Raw genomic sequence first — 22,085 nt, forward strand, 5'->3', positions numbered from 1 at the left:
TTTCTTATACGAGGTGGATGTACAGCTCTTCCGATTGGTTCAGGCCGTGTGGGTGTAAGGTTCTGAAATTTAGGATGTGTCGCGATTCTTTTTTGCGCATGATTTTTTCACGATCTCCTCCCCGTATGTTCTTCGGTATGGTCTCTATCCCGAAGAATTTTAGTTTTTGCCAATCAGCATTGTGCTTCTGCTCCATGTGTTTTGCCACCGCATTTGCTCTGTCCTTGTGTGTCGTGGCTCTTGCATGTTCCATTATCCGCTTTTTGAGCTCTCCCTTGGTGCTTCCTATATACATCAGGGGGCATGGGCATACTACGCCATAGACCGTGAAGTCTGTCGTGCAAGTGATTAGTTGTTTTATCTGCCATTTTTTGTTGTCAGGTAGCGGTATTTCTTTGGTGGGTTTGGCAATTTGGCACATTTTACAGTTATAGCATTTTACAAAGCCAGTGGTTTTCAACCATTCTTTCTTTTTGCTTGTGCTGCAATGGCTGTGAATCAGTTGATCTTTCAGATTTGGGGCTCTTCTATAGGACACCTCCGGATGTGAGCCCACTATTTTTCCTACTGTGTCATCAAGATGGAGTATTTTCCAATTCTTTCTCATTATTTTTACGAGTTCTTTACTGTTTTCTGAGTAATCCATGATTAGTCGGATTGGTTCTCGTGTACATTTTTCTTTTTCAGTTGATTTTGTCAGACATTCCTGTCTTGTTTTTGCGTTTGCCTTTTGCCAGCACTTTTCAATATTTCCCCAATTGTATTGACGATTTTTAAACCTTTGTTTTGCTTTGGTGCTGTGTTCCTGCCATTCTGTGTCTTCACTGCATATCCTCCTGATTCGGAGGAACTCTCCATAGGGTATGCTGGAGATAAGGGATGCTTGGTGGCAACTCGTTGCTTCCAATGTAGCATTGGTAGCTGTTGCTTTTCTGTGAAGCGTCGTGTGGATATGGTTTTCCTTGACATAGAGTTGCAGGCAAGAGATGCAGAAGCCTTTACTACCCTCCTGAACCTTGACACAATGAATGGGGAAGAAATAACGTTGAGTCAAGCAATCACACAAAAGGGAGCAGGCATCAGCAACCTGAAACCCAAATCGAAATTCTATCCTCAGTTACCACCGGGCAACACAGTAGGAAAAATAGTGGGCTCACATCCGGAGGTGTCCTATAGAAGAGCCCCAAATCTGAAAGATCAACTGATTCACAGCCATTGCAGCACAAGCAAAAAGAAAGAATGGTTGAAAACCACTGGCTTTGTAAAATGCTATAACTGTAAAATGTGCCAAATTGCCAAACCCACCAAAGAAATACCGCTACCTGACAACAAAAAATGGCAGATAAAACAACTAATCACTTGCACGACAGACTTCACGGTCTATGGCGTAGTATGCCCATGCCCCCTGATGTATATAGGAAGCACCAAGGGAGAGCTCAAAAAGCGGATAATGGAACATGCAAGAGCCACGACACACAAGGACAGAGCAAATGCGGTGGCAAAACACATGGAGCAGAAGCACAATGCTGATTGGCAAAAACTAAAATTCTTCGGGATAGAGACCATACCGAAGAACATACGGGGAGGAGATCGTGAAAAAATCATGCGCAAAAAAGAATCGCGACACATCCTAAATTTCAGAACCTTACACCCACACGGCCTGAACCAATCGGAAGAGCTGTACATCCACCTCGTATAAGAAATCATAAGGAGCTGGTGAAGAGCCAAGAGAGATGAGCGATACATGACACATGCATGGAAGGACAGGAGAACAACAAAATGAATTACAGGGTCAGAAAACATGCAATGATCTCTGATAAACTGGCTGCTAGTCAAGTAATCCCACTGGAGGGATATAAACAACAAGAACATGGTTCAAAATGAAATATTCATGATGCAATGAATATCTAAAACTATCAATAGTAACAAGCACTGAACTAGCGGACCCAACTTCACCAAATAAACTCCTTTTTTATGAAAAAACTACAATAACCACAATGCCTAGAGTAAAACAGGATGTGAGGTAACATCCATGTCATTGGTTACTTTAAAAGAAGTAAAAAAATGTAAACAAGTGATCGTGAGCAAGGTGCCAGGAGCACTGAAACGCGTAGATCTTTGTTTGTTTCCAAGCTGTTAAAAGATTGAATAAAACAATTGTGGAAGGCAGCGAGTGTGCGCCCAATTCTTTCGCCAAAACGGAGGAGTGTGCTATATTGAACGGCGAGGTTCCGCCGTAGGGAAACGCACCCACATCGAGCGCTCGAAGTGGCTGGGAAAGCAGGAACCAGCGTGTGAAGATATATATATATATATATATATATATATATATATTTTGAACTTGAGGTTTGTTTGGTAAACAGGATATGTTTTCTTTTGAGCTTTTGAGGCATGATTCGTCTGGGGAGATGTGTATTACTGTGCTCAGAGCGTCTGCAGCACTGTCAATGTCGATAGATCAAGCAAAGTTCTCTTTAAGGTATGTGCTAAACATATTTTAATGTGGGAACATGAATGATTACTATCCTTCTTGAGAAATTACACCAAGGATGTTGTGTTCAATTACATATAAGACATTTAATCTCATGTGGGATACCCACACTGGTTGAACTACCAAGCAAGAAACTTTACAGTATTTTTATGAACGGTGTTGTTCGATTTGATGCTCTCTGATTTTCAGATTACATCAAATATTTGCAGAGAAATTGATAATGGGAATACCACACTATTGGTTTATCCCTTATAAATTAAGTAATAAAATGAATTCAAAATCCGCCAGTAAATCCCCGATTGTCCATCAGAAGTTCCAGTGATCAACTGAACATTTGGATTTCAGATTGCTTTTAGCTACAGTGATCTCTTAAATCATGTAAAAGCGCCCAAGACGGGAGAACAGCAAAAAAGGATCTCTCAAAGACTTATTGAGCCCAGTCAGAAACAAAATGCTTCATTGAAAGAAAGTAGAGAACCAATTAGGATTAAAAAATGTAAGAAGGCATATCTGAGGTACCTCCTTAACTGCACAGACATCACCATTAAGGATTATAACATACTTCTCTGGAATTGATCTCCCCGCCTCCCAAGTTTTTAAAGGAGAACGATGATGCATAATCCTCACCTCTGTGTTCTTAATAAAATTGAAACTTTCCTTCACGCAGTAATGACATTTTATGTCATTACTGGATGGGTGGACGGTCTTTCAGGATTACCGCGGCGCGGCTGTGGAATTCTCTACCGTTAGGTCTAAGGGGCCTGGAAGATCTTGCCGTCTTTAAAAAAGCGTTAAAGACTCACTTGTTCCCCAGAGTAATGTAAATAGAGTGGTAGCTGGTAAATTCCTGTTTTGTGTCATCATAGTCTAAGCGCCAGGATGCCCGTTGGGTGACAGTGATAGCGCTATACAAGAAAGCCTATACATACATATATACATATTCACAATTGGTATGCATTAGTGCCAAGCACTAGGCAGTTAGCATCTTCTTAAGAACCAGCAATAAGTGGTATGCTGGAGAGAAATCCTCACTACATCGTCAGCATTAGCATTGAAGTGGCAATAAACGTTCTACCTTACTCCGTAACACAGGTTCTAGGCAACAATCCTGCCAGTCTGCTTTTGGCATCGTACATTTGAAACCGCCTTTGAGGGAAAAGAATAAAATGGAACCTTTGTTTGACAATGAATTTCCTCCTTTTATTATTCTGTAATTTTACATTGAATGTCTCATATCGCAAGGGCCTGGTTTTTAGTCATGTAAACACATTTCTTCATGCTAACTTTTCAGAAGATTTACAACTTTGTGCAAATTGAAGTTAATACGTTTAAAAAAAAATTAATAACAGAACCTGAAATCCCCGTGTCCTCATGTCCCCTTACCAGAGTCTTCAGTTTTCTTCACCTTGTTCTATTAACACTCATCTTTCTGTGATTCCTGCTTAATGTGCACATGCACTTTCTTAATACATTCCTATATGATTTTTTTTTTTTACTGAAATGTCAAATGATCTAACTTTACAGACTGAATATTTGCTTTCCTTCTGACATGTTTAGACTCATTGAACAAGGACGGAAATGTGTTGTTACCTAAAGCAGTTCTCTGCAACCAATCTGAGGCTATTCTATACCTGCCCTCATGTGCTGATTTGGGATACATGCTCTTTTTCCCTTTTTGTTATTTGAATAAAAATATAGTAACAGGATTTCAGCAACCCTAATCAGTATAGTTTTGTTAGAGTGAAGTTCCTAAACTGTTAGTTCGGAAAAACAATCCAATATACGACTATCAAGGTAACAACAATTCATACTAAAAACATTATGCAAAGATACTATTATGCAAAGAGTATAAATAGTTATTCAAACTGAGGTACGTAACAATGAGAAAAAACATTGGCATAGCCTATAGGTCTCGCCTTCAGGACCTTATAAGTTAAAAAAAAAACTGAAGTATAAGTGTGAGACGAGTAAGGACTTTTACAGAACAGTACCTCGACATCTTGAACGCCCCGCACCAAACATTCTGAAATCCCTGCAAAATCTCCAAGACTACAATCCGACGCGGGTGAGAATAACCCCGCCCCCTTGTCATGTGTCTCTACAGGAACCAATCGTGAGGCCGGAATCAGAGGAAGGGGACGGAAGTGACCCCGGAACTACAAACCCGAGACCGAGAAAGGACAGACGGCGGTACATTTGAAGAGAGCAAGGAGTTCGAGCCCAGCGACCTAGGAGAGGAGACAATGAAAAGCGCGAGCCTAGCTGAGAAAGCGGATGATCCAGGAGAGGAGGCTGAAAAGAGAGCGAGCCTAGCGGAGGAAGCGGCCAATCCAGGAGAAGACGAAGAGTGGAGCGAGGACTGGTGGAGCCCACCGGAGGATGCTGGAGAGCGGCCGCAACTCTAGAGAGTTGAGGCGGCGCCGGTGAGTCTCCCAGAAGGAAAATACGGGTAGTAGGAAATGAGAGAGGTGGGAGGGGAATGCATAGCAGGGTTGGGATAGAGAGTGTTGGGGTGTACAAGACGAAAGCCACATGAACGGCACTGTTTTCCGCCGTCCCGTACCACTCCTTTTAGACACCCGAAACCAACCTGCCCTCACTTCCTCACACCTTACCTCGAGAATTCCCTTTATTTTTGCCATCACGGCCCTTCTCCCCTTTTATCTATTACACGCTTCACTCCCTGTTCCTTGTGTTCCTCGTGTTCCACCTCATATCACCTACCGGGTGTGGTGGAGGTTAACACTAGATACAGAACGCTATAAGAGACAAAGGCTGACGGCTCCTTTTTGTTTCTTTCCTCTTGTACGAGCCTCCGCAAGCCCAGCGCCTGGTCCATGCCGTAACCCCGGGAGAAGACGAACCACGAGAGGCCCAGCCGAAGAAGGACCAACAAGACAAAGAACCAAGAAGCCATCATGTTTCCTAAATGTTAAAGACTGGTTGACTATTGTCAATAAAGCCACTACAAAATTGCTCACTACATCCAGCCTCCGCGTCTGTGTGTCCGGCCCGCATTTCCCCCACGCTCACAATAAGACTTACGGGAGAGTAGGTGGATGATGTGTGAGGATAGGTAGGGCTTGAGTGTTGGTTATGGGGCTGGCTTGGTGGTAGTTTGAAGTTTGCAATTCGTGGGTATTATGTGGGGCTCCGAGGGCAGTAGGATTGTGGGGGATCTATGTGGAGAGGTGCGCATCCTGGGGTTGGGGATTGCAGGACAGGAGTTGTGGTGCTTACCACAGGCTTGGAGCTGGGTTGAGCATACTAAAGGATCAGTCTGGGCATGGTGGGTTTTTCCAGGGGGTAGGTGCGGTTGGCTGTGAAGTGTGGTGAGGTTTGGCGTGGGCGAGGCAAAGGGCTTGAGGGGGGGGGTGTTGCTGGTGAGGGAGGACAGTGCCTCGGGATATGGGATGAATTTTGGGGAGTTGGAAGTTGGTCAATGGGGGCCCTCTGGGAAACCGTAAGCAAATGCGGAGACCTAGGGGGAAGCAAGGTGGCCCTTTGTGTGGACCTGCCGACTTTAGAGCTGCTCAACATACGGCAATACTGCGCAGATGATTTGGTCTTCTCAGAGTGCCACAGACCGGGTGTTTGGCCTGGGATGACGCACAGAGGATCGGGAGGAGGGTTTCAATGCAGAGTCTGTCCTAGCCGTAGGAAGCGTTGCTCGGGCTGTAGTTTCTATCCGGGGCCCAGTGGGGTGTATGAGGCCTGTGCCCAGTGGAGAAGGGGTGAGGAGTATGGGTATGTGCCCCCTGGCTCTGTACCGTTATAGTGCACCGCAGCAGCATCTCCTGTTCATCCACGGCTGGGTAGAGGCTTTGGAGTCTGCACTGCAGCTCCTTCTCCTGCTGGTTCAGGGCTGAGTCTCCGTGCGGGCAGCGGGGACCCGGGGGCTGTCCAGTGCCGGGGATGCGGGGGTGGAGTGGGGGGTGCAGCAGCAGAGGGCAGCCGAGCTCAGGGACGAGAACAGCAAAGAGGACGACGAAGAGACGGTGCCCGCAATGGGGGCTGAGGCCCGGACATGCTGCACAGGGCCCAGGGAGTGGTTTCACAAGCGAGCCAAGGCCGCGTGAGGAGAGCAGGGCCCTGGCTGGCTGTTGTGCCCAGAGGAAGCGGACGCTGATCTGGGATCAGGAGCCGCGAGTTTACTGCACTGTGGCCTCTACTGCCTCTGCTGGCCTCGCACGGCGCAGACTTGCCAGTCCCACAGCGGTGCTGGCAGGCTCAGCACAGGCGACGCAGATAGCAGCGTCTCCAGCACAGGCACAAACTACTGCCTCTGGCAGAGTGACTCCAGAGCGCAGGCTGCTCCGCTGTGCTGGAGTAGCCATGATTTGATTTAAAAAAAATGTTCTGACATGCGGAGAGGCTGAGGATCTTAAGAACGCACAAACCCTAAGCATCAGTATAGGTTCAATTTCAGCTTAAAAAGACGAGCAAGGGTAGGGAGAGGGATAGTGAAGATTTCTGCTTATTGGTCCACTTACAAATCAAGCTTAAAAGGAGTGCGAGGAAAGAGTAAATAAGGCTCGGGGAAGAAAGAGAGCTCAGTCCGGAGAAAGCCAAAGCATGTAATAATAAATGGGACCACAATGAAAGCCGCGGCCGTGAAAGTGAAAGGTGACACAAAACAGATGTCAGCATGTGCGCCGCTGCTGGCTCCCAAAAACAAAACGCTCTGATAGTGAATATTTTCCCAAAAGCTGGGACATACACACGCCTTTGGCCAATTGCATGCTAAAGCCAGATGCAAAGGCTAATGGCGTGTGAGCACCACAAGCACCAGCTTCTCCTGAAGCTGAACTGATTCCAAGTGGTCGATTTCCTATGCAGCGTATGCACGCTGCTATAGGCTCGACCTAAAAAGAAAGAATTTGAATAACTAGTGCGAAAACATGCTCTGAGCTCAACTGATTCACATAACACAATGAAAGAATGCGAGGTGTAAACAAAAACAACCTCTTGACCAAGAAAATAAATTGTTTGGATTCTACTGCAGTTATTTAAAAGTTTGAACTCGGACACAAATACATTTAAAAAAAGTTCATATGGATGTAGGCGACAACAGTTTAAACCAAGGAAACAAAGTCATAAACAGGACTGAGTATTGAAAAAGGCCCAAGAGAGGCACTAAAGCAGAAGAGAAAAAACAGAGCCAATGATGGTTGAGGGCTAAAGCTGCCTGCTGCACAAGGCTTAAGAAGGTAAAAACACCTACTCGGGGGTATGGCCAGAGAACCCTATCCAATAAAAGAAGAGAGAATACTGCCATGGGTAAATAAATTGTAGGGTAGACAATATTCATGTGAATACACATGAGAAAGTGATGCACAGCACACAGATACTTATAAAACTTGGCGAAGCCTAAAAGGGCAATAGAAACCAGGTTAGAGCCCTTACAAGGTCAGCAAAAACAGGAAAGCATATATGACAAAGGATAGAAGGCTTACCAAGAAGCGAGATACCGCATGTAGAGGACTTTCAGTAGTGGAGCCAGCCACGGCCGACAGCAAATTAAATGAGCCCTAGAACGAATGGCAAGGCTAGTCTATAACCATTTGAAGCCCTGTGAATCATGGAAGGGGTAAAGGCCTATAGAAACAGAAAGGGAGGTAGCCAATTTTGGAAGGTTTTACACTGTCATATGCAGGCTCACAGCACCCCCCACCTCCAGAAAATATCTGATGGGGGTGCAGCTTCTGCCCTAATTGTTAAAAAAGCCATCTTCAAGCGGACGCAAAAGACGTACTGAAAGCTATGAATAATGCAAAACAAATTAATGATTTGGCTGGTGGTAAAAAACAATCAGAAATCACAGCAGAGAAAGTTTTTTTTTTAGGTGATTAAAATTGTATCTGTGCTTCTGTGCTGGGGTAATTGGATGAAGAGCAAGCTGCATGAATAAAACAGCTGGACCGACCAGAGCAGAGTTAAAGTCTCTGTTAGGGGTTGGTCCACTGATTGGGAAAAACAAAAGAAGACCCAAGTCTGAGTGAGGGGCTGAAGTTTACAAAAAGGACCAAAGGCTGGTTCCATCAAGACTACTGATTGGTAATTAACTAAACAGAAAAGGAGGTCTATAAACGAGCAAAGGTTGTGAATTTCCAATAAAAACAAGTACTTAAGCAGGTATAAAAAGCAGCAACAGGACTCATATTCCAGAAACTAAGTAGATTTATAAAACCTTTTTTTTAAAAAAATGTTAACAACTCTTTTTTATTAAAGATCACAATACAGCCGCAGTCCTCCAATCCCTGGGGGTACTGCAATCAAGTCCATACATCATCAATTACGATCAGTAAAACATATATCAATATCCCAAAATTCCCCTTCCATCCCTCCACCTACCCATCTCCCACCTACCGTAACACCCTCCCCTACCCCCAGGCCCCCCCCCCCACACAGCGTCATTTTGTCTCGGTTTAATGCAAAATCAGAAAACACATACTAAAACTTTGTGTACCATGTCACTCCTCTGCACCATCACACTGGCCTCTCATTATCTCTGAGGATTGCCGGCGGTTCAAGCCAAATCCCCTGGTAGTCTGCCCACCATTTACATATTTTGTAATATTTCTTGGGCATCCTCTGGCTTCATATATGGGCCGCTCCAATCCCATACAATAGTCAAGACACTGCTTCCACACCGTTACTCTGGGAGCCCGAGGATCTTTCCAGGCTTTGGCTAGGTCTCTCTTCGCGACCGTAAGTAACAAATGTCTCTTATATATATTGCCCCCACCCCTTCCAGGACATGAAGGAGCCCCAATTTGGGGGTGCGCGGGAGTTCCCAACACAGCACCTCCGACAGGCAGTCCCAAACACCTGTCCACCATTGCATTAAACTGTCACAGCTCCACACCGTGTGTAGGAAAGTGCCAACCGCTTGACCACACCTCAGGCATTCGGGGGACGCAATCAGCCCAGCTTTCCACAGTCTCTCTTTGGTGTAATAGGCCCTATGCAGGTATTTAAAATGGATAAAGCGGAGGCGTACAGCAATAGCTGCTCCCCGCGGGGCCCTCAATCGCTTCCCGCCAGTCTTCTTCCTCCAGATCTCCCACCTCCCCCGCCCAAACCTCCCGCAGATGTTGTAGGGACGATGAACAATGAACAACCAGGGTCTGGTAATTAAGGGAAATCTTTTTGTCTTCTAGTTCTCCCATGAACACCTTTGCTTCTAACGGACTAAATTCGGGTAGACAATCCAGACCCTCCAAGGCAGGTGTAATAGCATGTCAAAACTGCAGATACCTAAAAAATTGTCTTGGGCATGCAATATTCCTGACTGAGTTCCTGAAACGATTTAAGGGTCGTGCCCCGCATCACGTGTCCTAAGGTCGAGATTCCAATGGAATCCCATCCCCGGAAACCCTGTAGGGACGCCAGCGTCGGAAGTTGGCCATTTCGCCAGAGCGGGGTCTCTTCCGTAAGTTTACCCCACCATCCTATGCGGCGCAGTGCCTGCCGCCAAATCTGAAAGACCACCTGTGTAGCACACGGCTATCTCTTCCTCAGTGGTGCCGAGAATAGAATAGTGTGGAGCGAGTGCGGCTCAAACAAATAACGCTCAAGGGCGTAGGCCGGGTCTTCCCTGTCCCCGTACCACCACTCATTCAGAATAAGGAGGTGAGACGACTGGTAGTATGATAAGATATCCGACGTGGCCAACCCTCCACAATACGTGGGTAAAAAGCAGGTACGAAGGGCCACGCGCACTGCACCTCCCACCCATAGAAACTGACCCAGAGTCGAGTTCACTTGTTGAAACCAATGCAGCGAGACTGAGAACGGGTGATTCTGTAATTGGTATAGAAGTCTCGGGAGGGCGACCATTTTGAAGATCGCCGACCTACCATAAATATTGAGCGGCATCCGGGCCCAGGATCTCATCTCAGACTGAACCCGGTCCCACAATGGCACCATGTTGCGTTCCCAGGAGACATCCGGTGAGGCCGTCAGAAACACCCCTAGGTATTTAAGGCCTCCAACTGCTATTTGCAAGGGCGACGCCCACTGCCCCAATTCTAGTTGACCACACAGTGTCCAGATAGTAGGCTTCCGCGGGTTTAAGAACAGTCCTTAGACTTCCCCAAATATCTTCATAACGCTCAGGACTCTAGGTCCCGACCTAAACCTTTTAATTAAAAACACAACATAATTTTGGGAAATATAAGAAGAGTCCATCAGGGATGACATGCAAGGCTGGTGCTAAACCACGACATGTAGTCCTCAATTGTATTCAGTTCTTTACTTACTATGAGCGTTCGCGGACTGCGGCATCAAGCAGCAGCCTCGTTACATCCTCACGTTTCTTGCACTGCCAGAGATCCATTCTTTCTGTGCCAGAGGAGTGCAAGGCCATATTGAAATAGCGGATCTTCCCGTGATACCGCTCCTTCTTCTTTCCTGTGGGTTCTGCGGACGGCTTTACTTGGTAGCCGCTGCTTTAGAACCATTTGGCATTTAACCTCCGGAGTATATGGCCCGGACCCCTGTTTGTGTATTCACGCAAGATATAGTCGTGTTCCCCCTGTATCTCCGACCATCGGAGCACCAAATCCTATCTACTTTTAGAACACGGGACCCTTTGTTTGAGATCCTGTTACTTGAGAGAAGCTTCGGCCATATTAACTCAGTGTGCGGTTAGGTTAATACTTGCACTATTTTCAGATTTACGAACCCACCAGATGGATGGGTATTTTGAGTCAGATTTATCGTGCGGTTAGCGTTAATGCCTTTTTCTTTGGCTTCCTACATCGATTCTCATTGTTTAGGCCCCATGGACTCTTGATTTGATGTTTTCTCACGCCCTGAAGAAAGTGATACTCAAGACAGGGGGTGGTGACACCGAAACGCGCGTCGGTGTGTATAGTTCTCTACCTTGTCCCGCATATATTTATTATTGTTTGATGTATGCGAAAAACAATTTATGTGGATCCAACTATAAAAATTCTTTTCAATGTATTTAATGTAAGGATTTGCTGCAATTTGATCAGTTTTCTTTGTTATCTTGAATGATTTATGCATTACCTATTGGGTTCATGTAAAACAACTTTTCAATTTTGCATATATATATAGGGACTTTGTATTATTAGTGGGTGAAAATGTAGATGAATGATTTAGTGTGCTTTCATGGCTTGAATGTGTTGATTGAACAGTGAGCATGTATGAATGGATTGTATGAGAGGGAGTCCAGGGTGACTACTACCATTTGGGCCACAATCACTTTTGGAGATATTTTATTGCATAAATAATGTATTCATGTATTTAATTGTTTTTTGATTAAATTAGCAAAACTAAAAATAAATGTTACTTGAAAGAATTGATTCACTAAAATTATTTGATTTTATTTGGACACATGATTCAGCTGGAGTGACAAACTTATCCAATGACTTAACTGTAATCTTTGTAATTATTAGGTAGAGCTACCTGTTGGTATCTTGACTGTTTATTTTCCCCTATTGCTCTACCTTTATCTAGTCAGTGGTTCCCCCTTTTTTGAGTGGGTTTTCAGCTCTTTAGCCTGTGTCTCAAATCTTAAGAGCCATCTCAACTCTCATCTTGATAGAAGTTAGATGAGGTCACCTTCTCTGTGTAGCCTGTCTGGGCTTCCACAAACAGTCTACTTTATATCAGCAATAACATCTAAAAAGAAGAAACTGGTATGGGGTAGGAGTCTTGCAAAGCCCTAAGCTGATGACTGGAATAGTGCAAAACAGAGTTCTTGTGAGTGGACTGTTTATAAAGTGTGGTGCATAAATTGCTGTGATTGATCTTAATTGTTAAATGAGAAGGCTACTTACTTGTAAGCCTTAGTTCTGCATCATAGGAATCGCTTTATAGTCATTAAACCCTTGAATTATCTCCCAGACCCAGAACAATGTACCACAAATATTTGGTTTGTAGAATAGAACTAACTCAGGGTGTCAAGAATCCATTTATCCATAGGATGAAACAGCACCCTGTAACAGTCTGTAAGAAGTGTATTTTTTCCTGATAACCCAATCACATTCATCTTGGCAACGTTTTAAAATTAAATTTCATCCTCTTACGTGTAAAGGCTAAGAAAAATGATAACTTGATAAACTTGCAATGAAAGCGGAGACCCTTTAAGAACGTCTACCCATGATGCTTTATACTAGCGGATTGCCTCACCAATTCAGTTCTTTATTCTGGCTCCTGGGAGAAGGATTGGAGTTTTATTCCTCTGTTTTTTTCTTTAAAATTCAAGTCTTTGAGAAAAAGTTTCATTTTCACTTGACGTCTTTAACAGCTATCTGTCGAGTGAGATCATTGTTTTCCACGTTTAGAGTATTTCTTCCCAAATACCTTCTATGTTTGAGAAGTGTCCCTCCTGTGTAAAAAAGGAAGCATTTTCATACCCTCACAAGGTCTGTCTATTGTCTCTTCATCAATCTCAGACAGGGAAAGACTTTAATATCATCCAAAAGATGTCTCAAAGAACTCTTAAAGACAGGGAGAACATCAGACTTCGAGGAATGCTTCAAAATGTAAAGGCTGAAGATGGAAGAAAGAAGCTTCTCAAGCATCTCTGCCTCAAAATTGCGCTCTGACAAGGACGCCCCAATGAAGGAGATCCTCAGAGAAAAAACAAGGCAAACATGATCACTGTTGACCTCCTCCCTCCAGACGTCATTCTATATCGATTTCACGAATTTCACAGTTGACATCGAAAGCCTCAGCCCAAAGAGGTTCAGCATCTAAGATGCGTTCTACACTTCCCATCGCAGGCACCAACGCACAGAGTAGTGTAAAACACTGTTCCCGTTATTCATCTTGTGGTGTATAAATTGACTAAATTGATCTTAATTGTGAGATCTAGAAATTCAAATGAGATATCGCTCTGGTAAGGGACTGAAGCACCAGCAGCCCTTTACTGGTTGGCTGAGGAAGTGTCAGGGACAGATACATATTCTAATAGCATTACGGGTAAAGTTTTCATCATGGAGCCAGAGACACTGCACATTATGGAATGCTTGTCACAATGGGACTGCATTGTACATCGAGAACTTTGTACTTGGACTGAGTGGACTACCTTAAAAATGTAAAGAGCTGCATTATCTCGACATGGTTACCTGGGGTGACATCAACTGCTATATTTTTGGGAATATAAGCGGGCCCTGTATGCCCGATACATATCTTTCGCTTAAAGAAAGACCGAAACAATGAAATACAAGGTCAGAATTTAGCCACTCATCTTTTAGAGTGGGAATACATTCTATGACTGAGGGCATAAGGATGTGGTTGCTTTATAAACTGAATGGCAAAAAAGGAACACTGCCCTGCTTGCTGATAAACTGCCTTATGCAGAGCAATAATTACAAGGCCAGTTATTTTAAATCTGAACATGAACACTTCAAACAAGAAGTTCGGTTTTGTGACACCATTGTTGTAGCTGCCAGTCAGCTGCCAGTCACAACACAAGGGCCAGCAGAGCTTTCATCATTACACCCATGTCTCCTCTAGAGAGGACAAATCTAATTACGGCAAGCAACCAGGTGCTTGATGAACAAGCTCAAAACGTTTGCCAGAATCTTTTGAGAGAGTGGAAAGTTATACTCCACTTTCTGATGTAGATATTTTTTCCACTTCTGAAACTTTTTACCCATGTTATAGTAAGTTTAAGTTTTTGTACTTGGTGTCTATTCTTGGCCAACTTTATTTTTATGCTTTACTTTCCTGTATTATCCCTGGCTTACTTTTGTTTCAAGGCTCAGAAAATCAAATGTTACTCATCTCTAGCAATTTACTAACTCTTGGATATGTAATGTGTTCGCACACTCCTCATCATGACCCACTTCTTAAGCTACAAGCTGGATTTAGATCTTTTTTCATCTTTTGCAGAACACTGGTATCTCGTACTACTGAAGCGGTGTCAGGCGCTGATCCATAGGTCATTGCCTTAAGTGACTAATCGGGTACATAAATATATTAATTAGTTTGGTGACACGAGTCCTGCGTAATTTTCTACCTTTCACAGAGGCCAAGATGGAAAACAAGTTGAGCAAATTAAAACAATCTCCTCAGAAAAAAAACATGGTGGGAGGGTTAGGAGGATTCTTTGAGAAGATCGATAATTAATTTTGGCCTAAGCCACTGGAGCGGAGCTGGATCCCACCATAATAAATGGTATGCAGGAGCTAGGTTGAAGCTGAAGGTGTCATGACTGAGCCGGACAGTGCTCCAAGAGGTAGTGGAACAATAAAGGATTCCAAAGCATTCCACCGGTTTCCCGTTGGATCATATTATATATAGTCATGTTTTCTCAAATGCCATGATCTGCTCCTTGTAGGGTCCTTTGGTAGGAAAATTCACCTGTAGGAATTTGTACTAGGATAGAATTGTGACAGGTTCAGAGAAATGTTTTTCCCTAGGCCTCTTTGGAAACTTTTCCCTATGATCTAGATGCAGTGGAAGAAAACATTTTTAAGACGCCCTGAAAGTGTGGAAGAGGGGAACACGTTGTCAGCTTAGGACTTTTACTGCTACACTTTTCCGTGTGAGGCCCTCATAAGTTTAGCATCTCTTTCGTGAATGGCTTTAAGATCCAACTGGTCTGAGACATCACGCATTTCTAGCGTGATTGTCGAACAGGCTCCAGACACAACTCATGTGTTGGTCTGTCACATATATTTGAATGCAGTAGTGATCACATGGACAGAACTCTAATGATTCAGGAGGGGACATGATTGAATTCTCCAGTCAGAAATCTCAACAAAAAAAAGAGAGAGATGGAAATAATGTGGAAGATTTGGTGATCTCCGCTTCCCAGAATCTGTGAAGAATGAAGCCAAAGAAACTGATTATCCAGCACCTGTTGTTTTTGTTATGGTCCTGATTTATCATTTTTACCAAGGACATCATACACATCTGCATCTGACATCACAAAAGTACTTTGCACTGGTGTACTGCATTCTCTGAAATAATCTTACATTTTAAGCCTCAAGTCTGGGGCGGATATCATGATTAGGGTTCTGCAGGAAGGAGTAATTATTGAAAACATACATTTTCCACTTTTTACTCCTTTTATGACTGTCAATGCTCAGATTTCTTCCTATTTGTCCACAAGAGAATCTTAGAGAGGTGGCCATTTCCTCGGTCTCAACATTCCCAAAGGTGAAATTTTCTTTGTCTGGTTGCTTCTTCGCGCTCTCCTCCATACTCAATATATGTATCTCCTTCCACTGTTAATTGTAAGCTTAAGAAGGCAAAATAAGGCCTTCAATTTGTCTGTACCATTTTCTTGGTGGATCCTTAGACTACATTTATAGTTGCCAACATCAAGCAAACACAGCAAATTAGTGGTACAACCAACCCCTTGGCCCTTAATACAATGTTCAAAAAGGGAAATAATCCAAAAGAATGTTTTCTCCCATGCTTATTGTTGTAGGTTAACAATATTTTGTTAGCACATTTTTCAATTGAGCACACAAAACAGTAACGGCCACATGCATCAATGTTCCCGTTTGCGAATTCTTAATTGCGAAAATTAAGGAATCGCAATTAAGAATTCGCAAACGGCTATGCATTAAGAAATCGCAAATTTTTTTGCGATTTCTTAATGTTCCTTAATTGCGATTCACAATTTGCGAATCGCAATTAAGGAATCCCTTTCCATTGATTCCTATGGGCCTAGAGGCCCATAGGAATGAATGTGAAGGCATTCTCATTTTGCGATTCGCAATTAAGGAATCGCAAAATGAGAATTCAATTTCAAGGGTGCAGGGGGGGTCCAAAGAACCCCCCCCCCCCCCGCCCCCCCTGCACCCCTGAAATGTACCTTTAAGTACTTTTTTCACACAAACATGCCCCAAGGGCATGTGTGTGTAAAATGAAACTTTCAAGAATGCACTTTTGTGCATTTTTGAAAGTTATTGCAAATTACCATGAAGGTTAACTTCATGGTAATTTACCACTTCCTATTTACGATTTCGTAATTTAAAAAAAATCATGCATTGTGTAGGAGAGTGGGGTCTGCAATCCTGAGGTCACCCCCGATTTTTGCTTTTTGCTTCACTGGTTTACGACTTTCCCTGGCTGTGGGCCTGCTAATCAGACCCACAGCCTAGCTGTTCTCTCTCTAAATTGACACACATGTACCTTAGGTGCATTTACCAATTGGTACTGGGCCACCTTATCAGTCCCTGTACAGTATACCTTAGGTATCCAGGGCATAGGTGTACCCAGGGCCTACCAGGGGCTGCAGCATATATTATGCCACCCCTGGCTGGCCACCCAAATCTGACACAACTGGCTGCACGACAGCTGGGGCAAGGTGGTGTAATCACCCTTTGCTTTAGATATAGTATTCCTATATCTAACCCTAAAATGGACACATGTATTCCTATCAGTCACTCGTATGGCAGGCCTTATCAATCCTGAAGGCAGAGTGCTTGGAATTATGTGAGATGGTGCTCTGGCATGAGCCGAGCCCGTTTGCAGCTTGCGGAACCAAGTCCTAATAGCTGTTCCATGATAACGCGTACCATATACTCTTAAGTGCATTATAATCCTCGCGGTTATTTGCCAACTTTGGTATCGCTTTATCAAAACATGTCGAGTAAGGTGTCATACAAATTGGAATACTAACCCCTCGCCAATTCTGGCGACGGGGTTAGCATTCCACCCTTCTAGAGGGACACGACATGTATGTAACTGTGAACCCCGGTTAAAGTTAACTCGAGCCTCAGCATCACAAAATGGATGCTGCCACCAAAGACACAAGTCTGACCTCCTGCTGCTGGGAGTCCTTCCAGCGAGGAGAGCTGGGACAAAGGGTTTCCTGTCAGGGGCGGTGCTAGCACCATCCCAGACAGGGTTTTGTGTATCCCAGGTAGGCAGGGCTGAGAGGAAGGTGACTGCAAGTGGCACCCCGGTGCTCACTGTGCATATGCCGGCTCAAACCAGTTCCAGGGGCACCCCAGCCCCTGAGCTGGGGAAAGTCCGGACAAGGGAGAGGGGTGTAACCATCCCCCTCCTGGTCCCACCCATGGGCAGGACCTAGTCGCGTGCCAGCCCCTTTTCTTAGGATAAAGGTAGGAGCAGGCCCCCTTCCCAAATTAGATAATTCTGAATCTTGAACTACTTTCCACGAAAGGAACTCTTGACAATTTCTGAAGACTCTCCCTTGTGGCTAAGGAGTAGCCACCCTGCACCCGCAGGCACCACCTAAGCATCGCGGTTTGCTGCACGTCCATCCTCCGGATCAAGACTGACCAGCTCGACGAGACCCGGATTCCCTGGCATCTCTGACCTCTACCTGCATCATCAGCCCAGCTGAGATTCGTGGGTGTGACAAGACCTGAGGGACCGGCCATCTTCAAAAGCTGCACGACGCTTAACCAGCACGACCGCCGAGGGATCTTCGAGTGAGTGCACTGGGGTTTGAGAAGCCCCAACCCAGAGCAGCTCCAGCACCGAAGTCCAGCCCCCCAGCATCCACGAGATCTGCGTGGGGTCCTTCTGCTCTTTGCTGCTTACCGCGTTGTCCGGTCACTTGCCCGTTGGCTAGTGGCCCTCCTGACGACGTACCACGACGATTTCACTGCTGGTCTGGTTGCTCCAGACTGGCCCTTGCTCCCCTCCAAAAGAGGAGCACCCCGGACGCTCCTGGTCCACTCAAGACGCCATCTTGACTCCACCGCGTGGGCTTGCCTTTGCCAAGGCTTGTTGCTCCAATCCTGGTTTCAGCATCGCCGACAGCAGACACCCTCATGGGACAGCTCGCACCTCCAGCCTGGTCGCCGACAACGACTCCTTGCCCGTGTGACTGCAGAGTCCAGCGTCGCCCATTCACCTGATCGAGGTGACCTCATCCGGTGCCATCCTGGTGCCCACACAATCACTGGCTAGTGATTAAGAACTGAGTCCCCTCTGCTTTCAGGTCGTCTCCATCACCGATCCAGGCTTGGATCACACCGAACATCTTCACTGGTCGCCTGCCAGCAACTTCTTCTTTCAGGCTCCATAGACTACAACGAGGATTCCCGACGTCTTTTGAACCCTATGCAGCCGCAGCCCCTGGGCTAGGTAACCCGAGCATTTCGGTGCTCCAAGGCAGGTTCACTATCCAAGTGTCCAGATCCTTTTTCGTTTTTAGTCTACCTAGTCGGATTCGACCGGAAACAGTAACTTTAGAAATACTATCCCTCCATAGACTTTGTCCCGCATCCCGCGTGAGAGTGCACACTCTGCACCCGATCTCCCTAGGCCGCCTGCTCCTAACCTTAGGGTTCAGTAGTGTAGTCCTAGTGATCCTGAAGCCTCTGGATCTTGTTACTTACCTGCTAGTATTTCGCATTCCACTTTTAGAGTATATGGTTTTTCGTGCCTCTCGGGCATTTGTGTAAATTGTGCAACTTGAAGTATTTTCGTAAGAGTTTTGTATTGTGCTTAGCTCCCTCATAAAGAGTTCAGGGTAGACTTGTTATAAATAAATATACTTTATTTTTCATAACAACTTGTGTGGTGTCCTTTCACTTGGTGTTCAAGGGGTATATGTGATGGTAAAACAGCTGGCTTAACACGCCCTCTAGAGTTTAGCCTAAAGACTGCTTTTGTCCACGCTACTAGGATAGCTGGTCTATAAGGTTGACTTACAACCAATCATCAATAAGGGTCGTTTGGTATGATACACAGTGATCACTAGAATAGTGAGCACTATATATCAGGCCAACTTCTCACACATTGCATTTAAGAAATGTCAAAATTGCGATTTCTTAAATGCAATCGCAATTAAGGAAATCGCAAATAAATTGCGATTTCTTAAATTGCGAAAAAAGCAAAAACCTTAATGCATTCCGAAAAAGGGATTTGCATTCGCAAACGGCAGAATTTTGCGATTCGCACCATTTGCGAATGCAAAAACCCTTAATGCATGTGCCTGTAAGGGTCTTTAGTATTCAAGGGTATTATACTGATAAACCCAATACATTCTTCACAGTTAAGCTCCTAGCACATTAGAGAGGTAACACAAGACATCCCCTACATCTACAGCTCACATTTGTATCGTCGTGTGTGAGCTCCTGGAGAATTTTTAGTGGTTCTTCAGAACTCATTACTTTTAAGGTGTCCCAAAACAATTCAAAGATGTAGACACTAAGCACTAAGGCTAAGGAAATGCACAGGATCAGAATGCACTCATTACAGCTGTCACAAGAAAATAGATCACTAATCACTTACCAGAGGGGATTTCCACACCAATGGCCTCTATCCCTCGTTTCACTGTTCGTGGACGACCCATCTCCGTAGGGGTTACTCCCCATTCATCTGGCTCTCCTACTGGGTAGTAGTGAACCATAAGCTTGCAAAAGACAGAAAAATAATTGCCTGGATATCAATCGCGTCAAGTGCTTCATCAAACAGGTTACTTACTTTCTGTAACGTTTTATCTGGTAGAGCCTCGATTTAGCCACAAACCCCTCCTTACCATAGAATATTCCCCAGGCTCCAGACTGGATCCAGAAAATCTTGAGAAGTACCTCTGCACTGGTAGATGGTGTTTGGCTAAGCGTTGGTTTAATCGGAAGTGACCATACATATAGGGGCCACCACAGAGCACTGACACCAGTTTTGTTTGTGACTTTTCCATGCCAGAAATGCAGAGCCACATCAGAAGGTTGGTGGACTAGTGTACAGATATTAAGGAGCTACAGAGACGGTCTAGTTAGAAGAAATCTGTTCACAGAAGCGAGCATGTTGTGAGGGTCAGTAAGGAATCTGCGGCTAGATTGGGTTGCTACTGGCGGTAGGGGACACTAATGTCCTCAAATTGTTTGACAGTCTCAATCTGTGCTCCCCCACCAGCAGCAAGACCTGATGTGATGTGCCCCAGGGATGGCCTGACTGAGCTAATAGGTAACCCCTCACTTACACACACATGCTTTCTAGATATCACTAAAGGCACTGTGCTCTCTGGGAAGAAGCATGTCGAGGCTCCCCCTGCTCTCCCCCACTTTTTTCCTTTTTGCTTTCTCCCCTCCTCATGTTGCCACTCGCCTATGTTCCCATGTTGGTAGTGTTCTCCTGCCACTCATAAGTCTGCATCTCCAACTAGCTGGACATAGCAGCGTCAGCCAAAGGGTGTTACCAGCTACATTTTAGTTGGGTTTTTTTCTCTTGTGATGCACACATTGGCTACTCTTTGACTGAATAGAGTGCTTTATGTAATTTTAGGTACACATTCTATTTTCCCTATATATCCAGACACCCTCCGTAATATTGTGGATTCTGCTACTAGAATACTGGTAACGTATGCATGAGGGGGTTGTATATTTTCGTTCACCTAACGAACATTACCTATTATTGTATTCTGTACAACTTGTGGTAATTTATGAATAAATGCCCAAAAATAAACAAAAAATGAATGATGGATCCGACTGTCAAGGCAGTAGTGCTTCTTAAATGTGTGCAGAGTAGCCCACATAACAGCCTCCCAGATGTCCAGGACAGGGACTCTGCGAGCTAACAGAGTGGTCAAACCCTTAGCTCTGGTGGAATGAGCCTTCAAGACTTGAGGGGTTGCTTCTTTGCCAGTCTGTTGCAGATCATAATACAGAGCACAATCCATTTGGAGATGGTCAGTTTCTGCACTGCTTATCCTTTCTTCGCTCCGGCACACCGAACAAAGAGTTGCTCATCCACCTGGTATTCTTTGGTGAGAGAAATGTAGAACAGCAGTACTCTTTTTAGGTCCAGACGATGGAATCTCTCTTCCTCCTTAGAGGGGTGAGGCAGAGCAAAGAAGGTTGGCATTGTGATGCTTTGGGTGATGTGAAAAGGCGTCACCACCTTAGGCAGAAAGGAGGCACAGGTGTGGGGTACCAGTTTCTCTGGGAAGAAGCTGGTGTATGGAGGGTGTACAGAGTGCACCTGTAGCTCACTAATCCTTCTGATCAAAGTGATGGCCACCAAAAAGACTAATTGTCAATAGGCTCAGAGAGCAGCTATGCACGGGCTCAAGGGCGAAGACAGCAAAAAGTTAAGATCGCATTGGGGCATAACGAAGGGTTTAGGAAACGTGACTTGTTTCCTGAAAGGACTTCAACACGCCACAGGTGACTTGAACAGGAAGGGCTGATCCAACAACCATAAGAAAGCTAATGCCGAAAGATGTGCTTTAACTTTGCGCAAAGCCTTGCCGGGCTAAAGATCAGTCACGGGCGGTGCAGGTAAGCGCAGTGGGCGGGGTGGGGAAGCCGTCAGACTACGGAATAGGTTTTATTTATTTATTTATTTCGTTTTACCTATTCTATCGTCTGTCAACTCCCACCCCCCCACCCCACCCCTTCAACCCCGCCCCACTGTGCTTACCTATGCCGGCCCACGTGGATAAAGATTAAACAAACAACAATGCCTCAAAGATGCAAAAAGAAGATCAACCTGCTGCTCGGCACACCAAGCTACAAACTTGTCCCAATGGCAGGCATAGACAGTCTTTGTTGATGGATGTCTGGTATAACTTCCCAGATTTCCAAGGGAAGATCAGAAATGGTCAACTGCTGCAACTCAATCACCATGCATGAAGGGGGCGTGTGAGCATGTTCAGGTGCAGAACCTTATTCTC

General features: G+C 44.9%; 1 protein-coding gene across 3 annotated transcripts in view; it reads right to left on the reverse strand.

Annotated features, from left to right (window-relative positions):
- DDHD2 (DDHD domain containing 2) overlaps positions 1 to 22,085 on the reverse strand; it is a 589,722-nt gene that overhangs the window by 293,440 nt on the left and 274,197 nt on the right. For all 3 annotated transcript variants that reach the window (XM_086949921.1, XM_086949922.1, XM_086949920.1), the window contains one exon: positions 19,703 to 19,823. In XM_086949921.1, coding sequence (XP_086806047.1) covers positions 19,703 to 19,823 — 121 coding nt within the window. The remainder of the gene's footprint in view (positions 1 to 19,702; positions 19,824 to 22,085) is intronic.

This window comes from Lissotriton vulgaris, unplaced genomic scaffold (genome assembly GCF_964263255.1).
Source record: "Lissotriton vulgaris unplaced genomic scaffold, aLisVul1.2 SCAFFOLD_415, whole genome shotgun sequence".
Taxonomy (NCBI): Eukaryota; Metazoa; Chordata; class Amphibia; order Caudata; family Salamandridae; genus Lissotriton; species Lissotriton vulgaris.